Source organism: Patella vulgata, chromosome 1, assembly GCF_932274485.2.
Source record: "Patella vulgata chromosome 1, xgPatVulg1.2, whole genome shotgun sequence".
Lineage (NCBI taxonomy): Eukaryota > Metazoa > Mollusca > Gastropoda > Patellidae > Patella > Patella vulgata.
The window spans coordinates 4,824,249-4,846,355 of record NC_065879.2 but is presented as its reverse complement, the minus strand read 5'-3'; the positions used below and the strand labels follow the sequence as shown (position 1 = coordinate 4,846,355).

The following is a 22,107-nucleotide window of genomic DNA, read 5'->3' as shown; positions in this document are numbered from 1 at the left end:
CCTACAATAGGCCGATTTTGCTCTTGCATAATGTATGTTTAATTACCCTATCAATCCAGCCTATTACCAACGATAATTGGGTTGAGTGGTAGTTATACACTCAGTACACTATATTAAATTTGAATATTATTCACCATATCTTGATGTCTGATTGAACATATTCCTGGTCGGACAATTTTGGACGTTTGGAAAATAGCATAGGACATGTCCGGAATATACATGCGAAATCCTAACACAGAAGTAAAAGGCATGTATACATAACTGTGACTCCTGGGGGTACTGGAATTTATGGTTATTTCATAGAACTCTGGAAACCTAACACTAAACACCGTCTGGGTACGTGGTTGTAATAGATTCCAACATGCAAAAATATCTTAAAAGTACAAATATGCAAAACAGATGCAGCTCTGTTTTGCAAGGACATCTTCCCGACATGCAAAACCTTTATATTAGCAGATTTTGGAATTAAAATTTCGCAATTTACTAACCTGAATTCGCAACTAGAAAACTTGAATAATATGGATGTGTATATACATGTACTTCAACATAAAATATAAAAGTTCTTGGCAAGAATCCCTATTTTCTTGCATCGTGTCTACATACAGCGATCCTTAGACACCTGACATGACCTACTTCCAGGGGTTTCCCGCCAAATATCAAGGTCACAACACCACGTGAACAGTCTGAGCGATTGATGATGAATGAACGGTATAAGTTTTACGATTTGTAAACTTAATTGTTCCGAATTGGCGCTTCGAGATTTCAGTTTAATCCCCGTCCATTAAGTTTTGAATGGAAGTGCAATATTTTTTTAAAAAAGTTATGTAACTTTCAGGAAACAGAATTGGCTTCCATTTCTTTTTAAAAAAAAGATGATACGTCACTAATTTTTTTGCGGCCGATTAAGCATGTATTTGGGAGAGAGAGAGAGAGAGAGACTAACAAATGGTTCAAATTTATTTCAATAATTCGCTTGCGCGTAGGGGTCTTTAGCAGTGGGAGGAAACCGGAGCACCCGGAGAAAACCCACGAGGTTAGACAGGCGACCCTACTCCTTGCCAATGTATTTTGGGATTAACTGTCTTCATATGTTTCGTCTAAATCTTTTCCAGTGTTTATTTTAGAAATCTGAGATTGAATGGGTTAGATACAAAGTTGTAATTTTAAATTTAAAAACATGTTTTTACCTGATGATTGTTAATTATATCCAAAGTTACTCCCACTTTCTTCACCGGTATTTCTAATTTCTGTAGCACAAAATTATTATCCATTTCCGAAAACATCGTTGAATATGTGTCGCCTGTTTGTGGTTTTAACTCACGATAATCAGTCCCCGTGTCTACAACTTGAGTCGCGTGTCCTTTCAAACTGTATACGCATTGTAATTCACAAATGACACTTAGTAAAATTATTGAGAAAAACATGCTTTTAGTACGAACATACATAGTTTCCTAATAATCCTAGAATTTGCAAATGTTTAATAGAACCATCACTTCGATTTGACAGTCGGACAGTGCTAATACCTCTCACCTGTCGCGGCCCCTTTTACACTCGACCGGGAAATTGTGCTGTTGATTTCTATTATCTTACGCCTTCGTACAAATCATAATCGACGAATGTTTATAGTAATAAATTATTTATCATTATGCTAAAATGGTGACAACATTGAATAATAAATATTTAAATAATGTTTTCTATTAATTCTTTAAAACTCTGATGTTCCTATATTGTCATTTTTGTATTTTTGCATCATATTTTTTAAAATTGTCGATAATGTCGAAGAGGGGGTAAACTCATATAAAGTAACGGCAGATATTCTTCTATGACAGACGTATACGGTTTATATACCGTTCACAGTTTTCAAAAATGGAATTACAGTAAATCGGTTTTAAAGTCCGAATTTTGTAGGAATTATGTGAAAATGAATAATAAAGTCATTTACAAATTTATGTAAAGATTTGGGATGTCTGTCTTGTGCGACGTAAGCAGATTTGACAGAGCGTGGCTTGTGTAAAAGACACCAACAAGATATGATATGTATCGCGTTATAAAAGGTATGTTTACATTTAGGAACAAATACTAGTATAATTTTTATATTACATATATAGTTTAAGATGTATTTATAATATATTATTTAGAATACTGATTATAGGGCCGTGTTTATTTTTTGTATTTATCGCGTGGATTGTGTATTCACAGAGTCGGCCTCTGACATAATAGTGTCTTTTGATAATTAATATTTACAAATGTATTGAATTTGAAGATATACGCTCAGTTGTGTGTGTGTGATGGCGTGTGAGCGAGAGAGAGAAATTGGGTTTAATGTCCACTCGACACAAACCATGGTTCAATTTTATTTCGATAATTCGCTTGCGCGTAGGGGTCTTTAGCAGTGAGGGGACAGACGACCCTACTCCTTGTCACGTACAACCGGTGAATCGAAACCACGCCAGTTGGCTCAATGACAGACCTTATGATACAACGCACACGCGCTAATCATTCTGACATACAACCCCCCGTGATGGTGTGTGCGTGTGTGTGTGTGCCTTAAGGTATATTTAACGTCCGCTATCAATAAAATCACAAAAAAACAAGATGTGAATGATAACTAGATGATAATTTACCATTTCAATAAATTTATTTTTTCAATGTTAGATTTATTACAATTACTGTGTTATTGCACTATTTTACAACATTATAAAGTGGATATTGTCATTTATAGTTGGGATATCTGTGCATCGAATGAAGGGGATCGCGGTGGCTAACTGAGTAAGACGCTAGGTCACTAGCCTGGTGTTCGATCCCTGCATTGGCCGAGAAAGTTCACCCAGTTTTTCTGGCGTGGTTCCCCATTGTCAGTGGTGCAGGGCGGAGGGCCTAACAAGGATAGCTGTCTGGTCATTCGGATGAGACGAAAAACCGAGGTCCCGTGTACACATTGGTGTCCAGGTAAAAGATCCCTTGACAGTTGGAATTCGATATATAAGAGTAGGCCGTAGTGCCGCTGTCCGGGCAAAATTTCCCTCATAGCACAATGTATGGCGCATGCCCGTCTTTATTAGCCCAGTTCGGAGCAAAACAGTAGGACGTTAAACCCCATTTCATTTCATTTCATTTTCATCGAATGAAATGAAATGAAATGGGGTTTAACGTCCTACTTTTCAACACCAACCGGGAAAATGAAGGCGGCGTACGTCAGGCCGTCTGCTATAAGGGGTGAATTTTACTCTAATTCCAAATGTCCAGGGCTCCTTTAGGTGTACGCCACTGGGTACACTGAGCCCCGATTTTTCGTCCATCTGGCAAGAGGAAACCAGTCAATAAAAGTCTAAGGGCATTTCTAAAATAACATCATAGATCCGCGCCTCCTATTAATGATATCATAATGTCTGTCTGTTTCGATTCCCCGGTTGTACGTGACAAGGAGTAGGATCACCTGTACAATATTGTGGGTTTTCCCCGGGTCCTCCGGTTCCCTTCCAATGCAGACCCCTACGCGCAAGCGAATTATTGAAATAAAATTGAACCTTGTGTTAGTCCCGAAATGACCTAGTTTGTATCGAGTGAACGTTAAAACCATCTCTCTCTCTCTCTCTCTCTCTCTCTCAGCGAGCCAACGCCATACTCATTCACTCATTCAGCCACCGTGAACCCCAAAAATAATTACTGCGGAAGTTTTAAATGGACGGGCAATATTTTCAGTAGAATGTACGTAATTTTCTGGAAATAGAATTGGCTTACATTTTTTTAAAAATAAAAGATGACACGTCACTTTTTTTTTCTTTTTTTTTGTTTTGCGGCCGATTAAGCACGTTATCATAACATGTACTTTTTTTTTGGGGGGGGGGGGAGGTGGAGAGGGGGTTTAAGGTCCGTTCGACACAAACTAGATAATTTCGGGGAAAACAAATGGTTCAAATTTAGTTTTTGTCGAGTGGACGTTAAACCCATCTCTCTCTCCCTCTCTCTTTCTCTGCCCCCCCCTCTCTCTCTTTCTCTCTCTCTCAGCAAGGCAACGCCATATTCGTTCACTCATTCAGCTACTGTGAATTTAACCCCCAAATAATTACTACGGAAGTCACATGATGTGGTGATCATATAATAGTAATTTAACCTTTCGGTTAATGGATATGTTTTAATATAATTTACGTTATATAGATAAGAATATATACCGATATATTGTGGTTGTTGTTAATGACCCAGTTATATTATCTAATCACAACTTGATTCAGTAAAATTGAGTGAAATATACGTCTTTATCTTGTCTGATGTCAATCACCTACGATGACATGTAAAATACATCACAGCTGTTTTGTCTTTGACTGGAAATAATTTTATAACGAAAGGCAACACTTTCTTACTATCTGGAGGGATAGATATTGTTTCAAAATTTACAAAGATATAATGTTTCAAAATTAATTAAAAGAAATAAAACCCCTAATCAACAACAAAATGTCAGCATGACAGCGGAATATATACAAAAACGAATCAGATATATTCCAGAAGTAATTGTCAACACTATCTGATTAAAACACAGATCCTATTTCGTTTCGTTTTTTATAGTTCAACATTTCTTTTTACATATCTTTACAATACAAGGATGTTTCACGAAATTTTAACTAAGATAAAATCCAAATTTTAGTAATTTGATTGGATACTATTAGATTTATTTTAGTGCTTAGCCAATCAAAATTGAAGTATCAGCTAAAATTTGGATTTTATCTTTAGTTAAGATTTCGAGGAACGGGGGCCCAGGAAGAGTTGTTATATAAGCCGCGTTCTGGATGATGTTTGGGATTAGCCAATGAAACGGTCTGTTAGCCTATTGCGAGTTCCTGGCGTGTGATGGACGGAACTGTGGGTAAACCACTAGAAACGTCAAAGCTGGTTGATTAATCAATGTCTGACGTCATACGGTCAAAAGCCGCTGATATGACATCTGACGCGACTTTCCACTACAACCGGTCACATCTTCATGTAGTGTAAGCCATCGAAAGTATAGAAAAAAACCGAAACGAAATATAGATCTGGGCCCCGTTTCTCGAAATCTTAACTGAAGATAAAATCCAAATTTTAGCTGATACTTCAATTTTGATTGGCTAAGCACTAAAATCAATCTAATATTATCCAATCAAATAACTAAAATTTGGATTTTATCTAAGTTGTGATGCTGTGGTTACTTTGCTGTTTGACCCCGGGTATCATTTTACCCTTATAATGGTCAGTCTGTGCCTTACTTAGTCTAACGATCATTTGGAATAAATCGATGAATGTGAACTTCATTTCATTTTGTCATTTGTTTCTTCGTCAGTTTCATTAGGTGACTTTAATAACACTTAAAAATCAAATATCCCCTACTTTTTTTGAATAGTATATAATTGTACGGAAAACATGATGTGCCGGTGTAACATGATGTGCCGATGATGTGCCGGTGTAACATGACGTGTCGGTGTAACATGATGTGCCGGTGTACGCGTAATCGTCTTTGTATTTTGCCGTTTCATTTTCCCCATGCGATCTTTTCTCTGGTTGGAAAAAATATAAGTATGAAGAACTAAGTACTGAAACTAATATGTATCATCACCGTCCTTGAAATAACATTTCCTAATTTAAATTTTAAAAAAAAAATAATCAATTTATATTCCGGAAATATTTATCAAGACTTGTACAGAATATGCGATGGTGTTATATAGACATCAACACACATATTCTGACTATTTTAATATTTTCATATTGTTCCTCACCCTCGTGTGATTTTCCCCCCGGTCAGCAATAAAAGGTTAATCTAGATCTGAACAATTTATAAGATCTGAAACAAATGTATCTATCCTTCGATCAGCGCCCTTGAACTGAAAGCTGCTGTCCTTGACACAATTATAGTTATTTTAACAGTGCATATAGACGAAATATGCACAAATATTTTATTTTAGATATTTTATTTTTAAGCATTTTAAAGAATGTATATTTTATAGATTATATAGTTTATTTTAAATGTATATATGTTTATTAAAGCCGTTGAGGCGAGAATACAGTAAAAAAAGCATATGCCACAGTTCCGTGCAACCCACGTCAAAAACTCGCCGTAACAGACCGTTTCATTGGCCAATCCCTCACATCACCCAGAACGCGGGTTATAATAATTCATTTATTCGTACGTAAATACGTACATTTACAAAGATTCAAAGAAGAATATATAAACCTACAAATAATATGTACAGTGAACAGTAATCATATAATGACTATTCTGTACACGACTATTCCAGATCCCACTCGGCAAACCTCAGCTGATTCCAGTACCCTACATTTAGCCTCGGTTGTATGACGGTGTCCGCCATTGGAACTACTTTCAAACTCCCGGATTACCAACGGCGTTGCCCATGACGAAACTTTTGAAGAATGTTTTATCATACAAATATTTCAAAGTCGGAAGCTGTTTTTCTTTCAAGTTTTTCCGATTTTCTTCAAACAAGGACAATTTTGCACTGAAAATCCTATTCACGCTTCGGACGACGCAATTTTGATAACTTATTTTTAAAAGTAGCAAGTGTTTCTAATAAGTAAACCGGTGCCGCATCGCAATTGTAGAGTAACGGAATCTGCCAAGGTTTGCCGAGTGTTCCAGATCCTAGTTTAATAAAGACAAGTCAACAAAATTTTGAACTATAAAAAACGAAACGAAATAGAATCCGTGTTTTAATTAGATTGATTATTTTGAGAATTACTGGCAACTATTTGAAGTTTACAAAAAAGAACACTTTGAAAAATACTATACAATAAATGCATGGTTTTACAGAAGGTTAAATGTTGCTTCTTTCGGCATTTAGTTTCACACTTTATTTTGTTAGCTGGTTATTGAATGTTAATAAATATAATGTGTTTTTTTATTGAAATAAAACACAGTTGTCAAGCGATGGATCATGAATAAAAGATGAATATTATGTAATTCATTAACCTTTCAATAAATGTTCTATAATATAATTGAATATGCCATGAATTAAGTACGTTATATCAATTATCAAATAAACACAGTAAAATAATCTGGTTTTTTGACACCTGTTCAAATTTGGTAGGTTTTAATATAAATGTCAATATTTTAACAACGATTACCCATTAAAGGGACATTCTAGTGAGATTGCTGATTATGTTGATCAAAAGGGTAGTTCCTAAAATACGTACAGTGTCCTATGTTATGTGTGCAACATGGTCTTGTTATTTGCAGGTGCGTAACCATGTAGTAGACTATAAATTTTAAAGAAATAAAATGAAATGAAATGGGGTTTAACGTCCTACTGTTCTGCTCCTAACCTGGGCTAATGAAGACTGGCATAGGCCATACAGTGTGCTATGAGGGAAATTTTGCCCGGGCAGTGGCGCTACGGCCTACTCTTATATCGAATTCCAACTGCCAAGGGATCTTTTACGTGCACGCCAATGTGTACACGGGACCTCGGTTTTTCGTCCCATCCGAACGACTAGACAGCTTTCCTTGTCAGCCCCCCCCCCCGTCCTGCATCACTGACAAGGGAGAACCACGGCGGAAAATCTGGATGAACTTAACTCAATATCATCCAACGTCGTCGACATTGAAAACACGAATTATTTGTCAATTTAAATCAACATTGATGTTATGATCTTACCGGGAATAGATGGGCTTTTGATATCCAATATTTAAGACAAAATAAACATTTTACCATTGGTACACGAATCGTGTACTATAATGCGTTTCAGCGCCATTTGTAATGTAACAAGGGGTTCGAAGAACGAGGCTAGACATATTCTGCACGTCATGTCAAACGATGACGCCATCTTCTTATCTGGAGGGAATGCGCAATAAATACTATCGGTGTGGACTGGAATAACCAGACGCTAGGGATTGCCATTGCATTGAGACTTCTGGAGTAGAAACAGAAACGATTGAACGTAAATCAGTTTATATACATTCAGACTACATTTGCGGTCCATTTGTGTAAATTTTTAGGTACCAAATATTAGCGATTTAACTCCTTTAATGTAACACGACGCTGAAATCACTACTACGAATCCACGCCTGAAAATATTAAAACGTGTTTTTTTTACTTAAAAACAATTTTTGAATTGTTTATACACCCGGCTAATTTTCTCTTTAAACTATTGTCAATCAACACTTGGAAATACGTTTTACATGGGTTTTGTTTGTTGTTCGTCGTTTATATCAGAATGATGGGTGGGTATCAAAATATCATTTACAGAGATAATATGATCATTGACAAAAAATATACCGTCTGATGGGGGCAATATAATATTATCTCTATTTATAGTCTGTTTTCTTTTTGTGTGTTTTACCTGTCGTTTGATATACAAGGTTTATATTACATCTATATAGGATGATATTGTTAGAACTATATAAATATATATCATCCTATAATCTACGAAAACATCCCTTTCATTGGGAAATAATAACACTACCTTGATGCACATGTGATACAAAAACGAGTTAGCAAGTTCTCGTATCTACTTCTAGTTAGGATATAGGCGTAGGGGGCCAATTTCAGTTTGAGGGGGCGGGGAGTTGCATTGCGAATTATTGAAATAAAATTGAACCATATGTTAGTCCCGAAATGAACTAGTGTCGAGTCCACGTTAATCTCTCTCTCTCTCTCTCTCTCTCTCTCTTCTCCCGTTTGTGTCGAGTGGACGCTAAACTCTCTCTCTCTCTCTCTCTCTCTCTCTCTCTCTCTCTCCTAATTTTCAAATTGCAGTGATGCTTCTATTAATGCAGGCCGCCCAGTTATAAATAAGGCCCACAAGGGGAAACACACAAGATGGAAATGTGAATATACTTCAATAAATAAGACTTCTAGATAAAGTTTTTAGTCCCCAATGTGATGGTGATCTGATAGAAACAACATAATACCAATATCCCACCTGTTTTATCTCATTATTTAGACACTTTGTAGACGCAATCAATCAAAACTAGCAATAGAACCCAGTACACATAGATAATAACTCCCACAGCAGTATTTTAAACATCACATCAAGAAATTATTCTTTAAAAATATGTTTTATATTACTTGCTGAAAAATGAAAAATGTTTAATTTTGTGTGGGGGTGGTGCTGACTTTGAGAAAATTCTGTCGTGAAATTAAAAAAAAATGAACTAGAATATTAGATTTTCAGCAATTATTCAAATATATAAAGCCGCCCATGTTAATGGTGAAATCATTTCCATATAAACCGTGCAAGTTTTTTTACAGTAATTTTTTTTCTGCTATGATATATGAAGATCGTCTGGCAATTTAGAATTTTACAATAGGTTACTCGTCACTTCAACAATGATATCTTTTTTTATTGTTATCACGTCAACAAATCTGCAATCTAAAACAAAAATCAGAAAACATGCAAAGATCATTCCAGAAAACCTTTGTAGGTTAAAGGAGCTAAGTCTTTAACTCAATATCATCAAAAATTCTCGACATTGAAAACACGATTTATTTGTCGATTTAAATCAACATTGATGTTGTGATCTTACCGGGAAAAGATGACCTTCTGATATCCAATATTTAAGACAAAATAAACATTTTACAATTGGTACACGAATCGTGTACCATAATGCGTTTCAGCGCTATTTGTAATAAGGGACTCGAAAAACGAGGCTAGGCATATTCCACAAGTCATGTCAAACGGTGACGCTTTATTCTTATTCTTAACTGATTAGAAATTACAGTAAAACAGAAACGATTGAATGTAAATCAATTTATATACATTCATATTACATTATTATATGCTTTGTGACCCATTTGTGTCAATTTCTAGAAGTGGGTCGCAACTCATATAATACCGTAATATGAATGTATATAAACTGATTTACACATTCAATCGTTTCCGTTTTTACTCTAATTTCAAATCAGTTATGTTTCGTGAAGTAAGCCAGCAGTCTCAATCGAGTGCAAATTCCTAGCGTCTAGTTATTCCAGTCTATATAAGCCGTTTGGTTTGGTGCAATATGTCTAGCCTTGTTCCTCTAGTCTCTTGCTAGAACTGGGGCTGAAACGCAATATGGTACACGATTCGTGTACCAATGGTAAAATGTTTATTTTGTCATAAATATTGGATATCAGAAGCCCATCTTTTCCCGGTGAGATCAAAATTTCAATGTTGATTTAAATTGACAAATAATTTGTGTTTTAAATGTTGAAGATTTTGGATGATATTGAATTAGAGACTTAACTCCTTTAAATGTATTTTTCTTATCGTTGACAAGGCCGTTTTTGTCATTGGAATTTTTGGATAAGAAATACAACCTGTCATGATTAAAGGAAAACAATAGAAACATTGTGTTATGTTTTAGTGTTTGATATTTGTCTAAAAGTTTTACATATGTATATGTTTATATAGGTTTATGTTATTTATTATAATAGTAAGTTATTGATAGGTCCGGGCACACCTTTTCTTTAATAAAAAGGAGAGTTCACACAGCGGCTTTCATACACGTATATACACATGCTCAAAAGAATTATTCAGTTCACGACAACACTGCTAGAGGCATCCAGCCTCATCCCAGACATCAAAAAACTGTCTGTCTGTCAATACAAAACATCTCACAAAAGATGTAGGTGTCACAACATAGGTCTTACGTTCTTATATAAACCGAACGAGAAAAGCAACGCCCGGATTGGGTTGACTACCATTAAACTTTGATTTTCATTTCCTGTTAGGTAATAATATTGCCAAAGCAATGATGTTAACCCTTTCTGTTCCATGAATTTTATCTATATGGGAACAATTTCATTTGTAGTCTAGACGGATTCATTACATACTCACTTTCCTTTACCCAGTATATGTATCCATAAACCTGCTTGAATAATTCCTGTAGATGCGAGCACTGCAAACCCTTGTAGAATATACTCTGAAAAAAACCGACCCCCTCCCCAATACCCCCCCCCCCCAAAAAAAAAAACCCCAAAAAAAACCCCAACAAACTAAACGAAACAGTCCCGTGGCGTTTCTTTTGAATATTCCACCATAGAACCGTACCTGTGTACCCTACCTGTATTTTACGATCTAAAAAGATAAAGTCGTTTATTAATAGACCTAACAATATTTGTATTGTTGTGTATGGAATATATAGTTCTATTAGTCTGATTGGATCCTACGCAATGATTTTACACAAAAACCCCAAACAAATGCAGTTTAATGAATAGCCATAGGAATATTTATTATGCATTAGTATGCATTGATATAAGTTTTTGGTATTTAGACTATCAAATTAAAACGTCTGGTGATATTCTATTGTTGAGGTTATTGCAAGGATGAAGGCGTAAATTTGAAATGAAGTGTATTTAAGTACACGTACAATTTTACCGTGTAATCTGTCTTATCAAGGGGTGTGTCACAAATTGGTTTCTGGGTTTGTATAGAGATGCTTTGCTGCCCCTTTTGTGATCAATGAGAACGCATAATATGCCACACAGTTTCTCAGAAACACAGCAAAACTTAATGTCATGAAAGTGAGACATTTTGGCCTTTTGGAGAAACCACGTACCAGATGAGATGTTTGTAATCTAGTGAAGAATATACTGCATTATTAGATTCAAACTCAAACCGGTTTCTGAACACGAAAATAGGTTGTCTGATACTCTTTTCCAGTTTTCTAAATCTAAAAAGGATATTAACATTGCTGCTCTCTAAAGTATCGAATACCATGAACCAATCAAACAAACTTACTGAAATAATAAAATATTGAATTAGATACATGATAGTCTGAACTCGGGAGGTATGCACCAATGATTTTTAACAATACCAATTCGTCACACGCTGTTTTATTCGACTCCCAATGTCATCCGTCTTCAATGAATTTTTTAAATACGATGGTGTTAGATGTCACAATTGTCTCTAGCTGAGCAAGATTTTAAAACACATTTTTCAACAGTTTTAATATTTCCACCATTAAGATTATCCCTTTCTTGTTTGCACTTCAATCGTGACCGACATATCGTTGAATAAAAATTATGGTTACGCTCACTAGAACCGCCATTTTCCCATTCATAAAATGACAGCGTAATGTTTTAGATATATTAATGGAATCTATTATCCTTATTTTATTCATTATATGACTGGGGTTTCTTCAATTCTTTCTCACAATTAGCCGAGAAGCATGGAGTGATAAGTGAACACCAACTGAGAAAATATATAGAGTTCCTGTCGACATGACAACTAAAATCACCAAACCCGCTCAAATATATGTCAAGATAGGCTATTTTCAAAATCTGGGTTGGTGGTATTAAAAAAAAGATTTTATTTTTTTAATCCTATCTGAGAATATTAAAAACTCTGCTTTCCTACATGTTTGTTATGTGTAAGCTGGAACCGGCACCACTAAAATTACACAAGCAGGGGCAGATCCAGGAATTTTTGCAGGAGGGGGTTTGCCAGGTTCCTGAGAAAATGTATATGTATCTCCCTCCCCCCCCCCCTCGGCTTGAAATTTTTTGAGAAATAAATGGTCTCTATTGTCATTTTGGCGTATATACATACACATTGAGCTTTTTAAACAGAGAAATCGAACATCCTGTTTGACGTCAATTTTTATTATGAATTAATACGATGACATTGTGATTCAATTTAATTATTGATGCAAAGCATTAATTTTGATATCACATATATCATTATCTCGCGTTTTGAGTGCCCATCCTGTTGCACCTTCTGACGATAAAGGATAAAGCAAAATTATGACACCTTTCTCACAAAAAAAGTTGTTTTACAAAAAAAAATTTTATGTAGATGAGCGGGGGGGGGGGGGGGGGGGGGGTTGGACCCCCCAAACCCCGGCCTCTGGATCCGCCCCTGACAAGATAATATACATACAGCCTGATTAGAAAATGAAATATAGATCTGGTGCCTGTTTCACGAAATTTTAACTAAGATAAAATCAAAATTTTTGTAATTTGGTTGGATAATATTAGATTGATTTTATTGCTTAGCCAATCAAAATTGAAGTATCTACTAAAATTTGGATTTTATCTTTAGTTAAGATTTTACGAGAAACAGGGCCCTGTATTTTACGAGAAACAGGGCCTTGTATTTTAATCAGCTTGTGGTTTTCATTGTAGGCCTACAATTAAAATCTCCAATTTATGTCAGATCCATTTTATAAAATGCACCACCGTGTCCTGCTCTCAAAAACACTACGGTACTAAATACAGTTCTTTTCAAATAGCTAATGCGGACAATCCTCTTTATTTTTATTTCAGATAAATGATGCACAAACTGCAGTGATTATTGAATCTAGCTAAATTCCATAATGAAAACGACAGTTCTAGTTTGTGTGATATTTGTAGGCCTGCTGTGGGTCGACCAAGTTACGTGCAGAGATAAGGCCTCCCATTTGTTGATGTTGGAACAGCCTTCATCTTACCATCATGTTGGTAAAACCAAACTGGAAATACGCTCCAATTATTCAGTGAGTATCAATTTTAAAGAATTAATCAAGCTTTAAGTTAAAACATGGTACTGAAACCATTATTTTTCTATTGCAAAATAAGGGCAGAGAGGGCTAAATCTATTTGTTAAGGCTAGCTCAATTTTTGTCAAGGTCGCTGAGATGTAAGTAAGGATAGGGTGTGTGCTTGTTGGCGAGACTGTAGTTTAAGGTTAGGGTAGGCATTGGGGTTAGGTCCAGGGTTGGGGTTGGGATTAGCGCTAGCCCTGTTTACATCTCTTGGCATATGACGAAAAATTGAGCTGGCCTTATCATTTAGGCATGGATGGGTCTCGGTGATAAAGTTGGGGAATGAGGAGAACAAATCCTTATAAAATAGTGTTTTGGTAATAATAGTGATCTCGCCATGGAGAAATGTTTCATATTTATTAAAGATACATTATGGGAGATAAGATAAAGAGCTGGCAGTTCTCACTATAATAGTTAAAAACTAGATAATGTAAAGGTAATTTGCTGAAAATTTCAGTCAAATTGATCCACTATGAACCGAGAATTAAGCGATTGAAATTTCGACCTAGCCTTGATCATCATTTCTAAAGTCTGTACGATAAAAAACATAGTCTCGAATATCCATTACATGATTAAATCATGAATGGAAGTCGAGCAGCAAATGGGATCATAATCCAGTAAATATCGCAGTCTAGCGAACTCATCGAGAGTTGATTATGGTCTGGATAAGTTAATTAATGTCTAATTACTAGTTTACATAACATTTCAGGCCTAAAGAAAGACCTGCAATTGGCAGATTTAGTGCATGCATAATGTATGTTTAAATAAGGATTTTTATCACTAATTACGCCACAAAAACAGCTTAATCAACGAATGATATCTATTTCTTTTCGTAAATTTAAAACGTAGGATTCAGTATTAAAATCTGGTTTATAGATTATATAATTAATTGATTTGTCAGACCTATGAATACCAAAGTGCCTGAATATATTGAACTTTAATACTTGAAGCCGTAATTTCTTAAAACTATATGATGACATTTGAACATATGTCAATGCCAAATAAGACCAAAACACATTCATCTGATTAAATACAGATCTATATTTCGTTTGGTTTGTTTTTATACTTTCGATGGCCTCTACTACATGAAGATTTGATCGGGGTCATACAAACCGCTTTTGGCCCTATGACGTCCGACATTTAATTAATCAATCAACGTTGATGTTTCTAGTGTCTTACCCATTGGCTTATCTCTCATATCATCAAGAACGTGGGTTATAAAACAACTCATCCAGATCCTAGTGTAGTAAAGACAAGTAAAACAAAATTTGAACTATAAAAAACGAAACGAAATAGGATATCCATTTTAATCAAATTGACATTGTGTCAAATAGTTGCTTGGGGATTATTATCATTACCTATACAGTAAAGATATAGGTTTCATATTAAGATCCCAAACCTAAAAACTAATTTCATTTAGAAGGATTATAGGGACCAACTCGAATTTAATCTACGGTGGATTTTGCATAGGTAGAACACAGGAGAAAACTACCCGGTGGTCTGAATTAAATTTCCTATGATTTTATCACAGATACAAGTTCAATATACTTGTAAACTGATTGACATTAGTAATCGACACGGATTAGATAGATTACCATGCTGGTATAGATTATAGGATGTCATTCTCGTATGAAGTATTGGAAAATCGTTGAACTTCTCATTGAGATATTTTCAGATCTATTGTTTGGCAGTTCTAATCAAGATTCATGCCTTGGAATCTTTTCATTTGAACAAGTTTAACGTATTATATAAAAGGCTATGGCATACCTTACAATATGATTGATATATTGGTTACAGGAAATTAAAATACCTGTTACCTGTATCGATAGTGTTCATTTTCTAAGTATCGATAGTGTTAGTTTTCTAAGTATCTCATTGCTACAATATTTCCACCATGACTTGAACTTGATCCGTATAATCGACGGATGGTTGAATTAACTTGCCGTTTGGAAGAATCAGTCGAGCATTTGGTTTTATTATGTAACTCTTTATATATTCTCTCTCTCTCTCTCTCTCTCTCTCTTTCTCTCTTCAAACATGATTTTCACTGCAATTTTAACAACTCATTTTATCAGAATTTTCCTGACCCAACATTGTGCATGAGTGTAAAGGGTGCTTTAAGATTTAATCCCTAGGAGCGCTATATCTGCCATCACCGCCAACACCTACCCCCTTCAAACATAATTAAAAAATTCAGTAATATAAAACATATTGCTAGGTGTGACCCAAGAAATTTGATTTAAATCTAAGATTGGGACCAGTGGTACTATGATACTATAGACATATTGATAAGTATATAGGTATCCATACAAACAACTCAATTCGTTTAGTACATATATCACGATAAATTCATATATCTATCTAAATACCAACCCAAAATAATTTCTATTAAAATATTTGACGAATAAACAGAAAGTCATTTGGAGTAGACCAAATATTAACTGATAATGACTTCTAATCATATAATAAATTTAACCCTACAGATAAGCGTGTTGATACTGACCCATTAGCCCAAATAAAGCCCCTCAAGATATAAGAAGTTTATCTTGTGGTATCAAGTTCCGCTTAACACGCAAATAATAGTCACCTTAAGAAAAAGGGCTATATCTATTTGTTAAGGCCATCTCAATTTTTGTCAAAGTCGTTGAGATGTAAATAGGCCTAAGGTTAAGATACGTGATTGTTAGCGAGATTGTAGGTTAGGGTTAGGGTAAGCATTAGGGCTAAGTCCAGGGTTAGGGTTAGGGTTGCGATTAGTCCTAGTCCTGTTTACATCTTGTGACCTGTGACGAAAAATTGAGCCGGCCATATCGTTTAGCTCTAACCAAGAGAGAGAGAGAGAAATGGGGTTTAACGTCCACTCGACACAAACTAGGTCATTTTGGGACTAAAATATGGTTTTTAATTTTATTTCAATAATTCGCTTGCGCGTAGGGGTCTTTAGCAGTGGAAGGAAACCGGAGGACCCGGAGAAAACCCACGAGGTTGGACAGGCGACCCTACTCCTTGTCACGTACAACCAGGGATTCGAAACCACGCCAGTCGACTCAATGACAGACTTTATGATACAGCGCGCGCACGCTAACCATTCAGCCATCCAACCCCCCCTCTAACCAAGAAATGGCATAGGTTATTCTTATTCAACATGTGAAATAAAACTATTTTGTTTGGTTAAGATATCTTATGCACATCTATTTGTATCGGTCACACATGTTGTGTAATGTGTGTATCATGTTTCCTGTGTTGATACTCAGGTATTCTATTATATCATTTTGTTAAGCCCAAAAAAACTATGATATCATTTCATTACATAAAAAAGAAAAACAACTGTGATGACCTTTCTTGTTCACTTTGGGAATCACTGTTGAAGATGTTGGCTCGCTAACCTGGACGTCCCGTGTTCGATCCCTGGATTGGATGAGAAAGTTCATCAGGATTTTCCGACGTGGTTCCCCCTTGTCAGTGGTGTAGAACGGAGGGCCTGACAAGGAAAGCTGTCTAGTCCTTCAGATGGGTCGAAAAACCAAGGTCCCGTGTATACATTTGCATGCACTTAAAAGATCCCTTGGTAGTTGGAATTCGTTATGAGAGTAGGCCATAGTTCCTCTGCCGGGGCAAAATTTCCCTCATAGCACACTGTACATGGCATATGCCCGTCTTCATTAGTCCAGTCGGAGCAGAACAGTAGGATCTTAAACTCCATTTCATTTCACTTGGAAGTGCCTGTAAAAGACCCCTTAATAAGAAAAGAGTAGAAGATACCACCAATGTTCCTCAGCTTTCTGTCTGTTTAATTAGACTTTGAGCAGGGTGTCCCTTTAGGATTGCACAATGAAAGGCACACAATTGTTGACTTTCTTGACATACACAATTACTCTCTAATGTCGTCACGCTTTCATCTTTATTGTTATTGAACGCTAATTGAAGGATACATCGTTTTTGTCAAGGAACATGGAGCTGAAGAAAGAGAGAGAGTGAGAGAGAGAGAGAGAGAGAGAGAGAGAGAGAGATGGGGTTTAACGTCCACTCGACACAAACTAGGTCATTTCGGGACTAACATATGCCTCAATTATATTTAATAATTCGCTTGCACATAGGGATCTTTAGCAATGGGAGAAAACCGGTGGACCCGAAGAAATCCCATGAGGTGGGACAGACGACCCTACTCCTTGTCAGGTACAACCGCGGAATCGAAACCACAGCATTTGAATCAATGACAGACCGTATGCTGCAACGCGGTCACGCTGACCATTCGACCACCCAACCTCACAGCTGAAGATGGTATCTAACCTTCGTCTAGATTACTATCTAAAGAACAGTTAGTTATCAGCACTTTATTTTTGTTAAATTGAAAAACTGTTTATTGGCCTTTTAATGCATTGAGAATTTTAAGCACGATATGGAACCTTAAAAGTTTTAAGTATAATATGGCTCCCCGAGTTTGTTTTATTGATATCTAACTCTTTCAGGGAACCATTAACTTCGTTGAATCTAATGAGTTTAGAGTATTAATTAATACAACAGCCAATGATCTGGAGGAGGTTTATAGGGTTAAAGCTGATTTAGATGAGCATAATGGTGGACTTTTATTACAAGTTGTAAGAATGATTTTTTTTTATTTCTGTTTTGTTTAATTCATACTTCTTTATGTTTGGCAAATCATGGTAAAGATGAAATAAAACTATGGATTACATTTTTTTTAATATTTAAACTACATTAAAGAAAGACACCATAATACTAATTTAACTATGTTTGTTATATGTACATCACATGCTTAATTTACCTCACTGGTCAGTTGCCGTAAACAGAAACAAACAATTCATTCTGCACTTTGAGAATAGATCTCTGCCCCTAATGGTCACCATTTTAAAAAATAGGTACCAGCCCTGAATGGCTACCATTTTCAAAATATAGTATATATACTATATTGTAATGCAGTTCTAATCCGTTTTACGCCTTTCTTATGGACATAGACTAAGTAAGAAAAATGCCAATGGCATTAAATCGAAGCAGTGTGTACTTCTCAAAATTCTCGAAGTTGTATTAGGGCTAGGAATGTAGGAATTAAAAGGTCTGCCAGCCAGCTTCGTGTCTGTTCCCAAAGCGGAGCTAATTGTACACAGACAGCGTAACTTTTGTATGAACACAATTTATCTAACTATATGAATAAAATCAAAGTGTATATGTTCGCTCATTACGCTTCATTTCCGCTCTCCACCCCAACATATGCGTGGTAACAAATTAAGCAGCATGACCCTGTGAATGTTTTACGGCATCAAATTTGGGTCCCGGGCGATTTTTATCCCAGACGAATTTGGGGCCCTCACGAATTTGTGTCCTGGGCGAATTTGGGCCCCTGACGAATCTGTGTCGTGTGTCAATTTGGGCCCTGGGCGAACTGGGCCCTGGTGATTCTGGGCCTCGGACAAAGCTGAGTATCCTTCTGGTATTGAATACAATGACTGGTTTATTTATTATATATGTAGCACGACATTTCGACACATGCTCTCTTTAAGAATCCTTTTTTAAATAAACAATATGATATGAAAACACTTGTTTTGTATTGTGCTCAATCGTTAATTGTCACTCAAGGATTATTCTACCATAACCATATTTTTGGCCCCAGATGAATTTGTGCCCTTGATGAATTAGGCCCTGGGCAAATTTGGGCCTGGGCAAATTTGGGTACCGGGCGAATTTGGGTCCCGGGCGAATTTGGGGATTATTATGCCTTAACCATATTGTATGTTTTTCTACAGTATGAGAAACCTGAATCGGTTGTATGGATTCAGTTAAAATGGATTATAATAGTGATTGGTGGATTAACCGGACTCGTATTTGTGGTATCCTGTGTGACAGCATTGTGTTCGTATCATTCGGAACACTCTCGTTATGATTCTATCGATAGAAAGAGTTATACTAGTGATAGCCAACGTATTGTCTTCAGGTAAAGACCAGTCTGATTAAATACAGATCTATATTTCGTTTCATTTTTTTTATACTCTCGATCGCATACACTACATGAAGATATGACCGGTTGTAGTAGGAGGTCGCGTCAGGAGTCATACAAGTAGCTTTTGACCATATAGCGTCAGCCATTTGAAATCAGTGTTGATGTTTCTAGTGGGATACCCACAGTTCCGTGCCCCACACTCCAAGAACTCACCGCAAGAGACCGTTTCATTGGCTAGAATACCTGTTATATAACAACTCTTCCAGATCCTAGTGTAGTAAAGATCAGTAAAACAAATTTTTGAACTATAAAAAATGAAACGAAATAGGGTCTGTGTTTTAATCAGATTGGGTAAAGACTTGATGAAATCATGAGATATTTCAGTCTTTGGTTTGGGTATCGCGGGTCGGAAAAGAATTGATTTGAGGTTATTAGACTACACATTTACATGTTAAAATTAGATTGGTTCTGGGGCTTTCTCTCACTTCTAAAGACCACAATCCACAAGCGAATTATTAAATAAAAAATTGTGCCATACGTTATTCCCAAAACTGCATGGTTTATGACGCTGTATTATAAATGTTTTCCCTGCCAGTTTACAGATTTGTAAATTTTATTGGTTTTTAAGAAGTTTGATGAAATTTCATGTCAAATACCTGATATTAAGTGGGCTGGGACTTATTTGGCATTTAGAAGAAGCAATGCTTATTTTATACATGGCATTATTCAAAATCAATTACATTTATATCGTAGCGAAAGTGTTAATGTCCCTTTTAACCCCTATTATGAATTATTACATGGAAATCTATCTCACTTTCTGGTAACTTTATATTTCGGCACGAATGGGTTAACATTCCCAAGTTCTAATAACCACTCAGACCAATTAACTGACTGATAATGTCATAGACTCAACTTGACAACTTGTCCAACTGATGTACATCTTCCTATACAAATGATATATGACATCCATTCATTAGAAACATTATTTCATATTTTAGTGAAAAATGAATGTGGTAGATAATTATTGTATTCCTGTAAAGTATTTTGATATCATGCTCAATAACAGTTAGGATACAGGTATTATAAAATGAAATGAAATGGGGTTTAACGTCCTACTGTTCTGCTGCAACTGGGCTAATGAAGATGGGCATACGCCATACAGTGTGCTATGAGGGAAATTTTGCCCGGGCAGCGGCACTATGGCCTACTCTTATATCGAATTCCAACTGCCAAGGGATATTTTACGTGCATGCCAATGTATACACGGAACCTCGGTTTTCCGTATTATCCGAATGACTAGACAGCTGTCCTTGCTACCGGAGCTCCGCACAGGTATTATGAGAAAAGGTGTACCTTTAAAAGTTAAAATAGGTGAGAGTGAGAAATGGGGTTTAACATCCACTTGACACAAACTAGGTCATTTCAGGACTAACATATGGTTCACTTTTATTTCAATAATTCTCTTGCGCATAAGGGTGTTTAGCAGCTTTAGCAGTTGGAGGAAACCGGAGGACCCAGAGAAAACCCACAAGGGTTAAAATAGGTAACTTGAAAAACAAAAAGGCAGCCTTACACTCTACTCGACATCATCCATAGGTCTAATGTGTTTTATTTTATCGGCAGATCAATACCGTCCAGACAATAACTGTCCAGGACCTATCACTTAAACCAAAAACAATAAAACCACAGGTCTACAAGTACAAATGTTAATTGCATGCATTAAAAAAATGAAAATATATAAGACCTTTTGTCTTTTCAATTAGATAATTAAAAACGTCTACTGAATATCTGTTTGATTCTCTCGAGACGATAGAATAATGTTATTAATGTTAATTTATAGGTCTAGAAGCAGCATGCATAGTAGTACACAGGGCGAACATATATTAAATGATGATGGAGACATCTATCAGAACGATGATACGTTAAAGAGAGTACCAGAGTTACCAGATGAAGAAGCAGCTGCTGAAGCTATTGAGATGGTTAGTTATCAGGAAATTATTATAATGGAGATAATTAATCCAAGGGTCAACTCATTTTATTCTAATGCATAATCCCACTTAAAAATACAGATGTGACGTCATCCTTTGATGTTGGCGTACCATTATTTCAAATAATCGTACGGGCAACTTGCCAATCGTACATTATCTATTCTAGATGAAATATTGGACTCGCATGACGTATTTTATTGAAAAGCATGTGCAGGATAGTGTCTGTATTTTAAATGGTTAATGGTATCGAGCTAAAGACATTGCGTATTATATTGAAACAACACTCGGCTAACGCTTCGTGCAGTATCAATTTATTACTTAATATCTCGCTCTCGACCATTAAACCATACTTATTTTAATCCGCATTATGAATCATAATTGATACGAAAAAACAATAGGAACAACTAGGTTTGTTTGTTTCGTCACTCATTTACTGTTAAACCCCACCTTCCCCACAAGATCGCTGTAGTCATTTGAGACCCTTATTGCGTCAGACATTGATTAATCAACCAGCGTTGACGTTTTAGTGGTTTACCCACAGTTCCGTGCATCGCATGCTACGAATTCGCCGTAACAGACCGTTTCATTGGCTAATCGCTCACTTCAACCAGAACGCGGGTTATATAACAACTCTTCCAGATCCTAGTGTAGTAAAGACAAGTATAACGAAATTTTGAACT

General features: G+C 36.0%; 2 protein-coding genes across 2 annotated transcripts in view; one reads left to right on the top strand and one right to left on the bottom strand.

Annotated features, from left to right (window-relative positions):
- Nucleotides 1-1,533, bottom strand: part of LOC126808473 (uncharacterized) — a 230,454-nt gene extending 228,921 nt beyond the window's left edge. Inside the window, exon 1 of the mRNA XM_050533193.2 lies at nucleotides 1,188-1,533. Coding sequence (XP_050389150.1) covers nucleotides 1,188-1,445 — 258 coding nt within the window. The 5' untranslated portion in view covers nucleotides 1,446-1,533. The remainder of the gene's footprint in view (nucleotides 1-1,187) is intronic.
- LOC126813376 (uncharacterized) overlaps nucleotides 1-22,107 on the top strand; it is a 126,365-nt gene that overhangs the window by 87,715 nt on the left and 16,543 nt on the right. Inside the window, exons 4-7 of the mRNA XM_050539144.2 lie at nucleotides 13,230-13,438; nucleotides 17,956-18,084; nucleotides 19,246-19,433; nucleotides 21,280-21,418. Coding sequence (XP_050395101.1) covers nucleotides 13,280-13,438; nucleotides 17,956-18,084; nucleotides 19,246-19,433; nucleotides 21,280-21,418 — 615 coding nt within the window. The 5' untranslated portion in view covers nucleotides 13,230-13,279. The remainder of the gene's footprint in view (nucleotides 1-13,229; nucleotides 13,439-17,955; nucleotides 18,085-19,245; nucleotides 19,434-21,279; nucleotides 21,419-22,107) is intronic.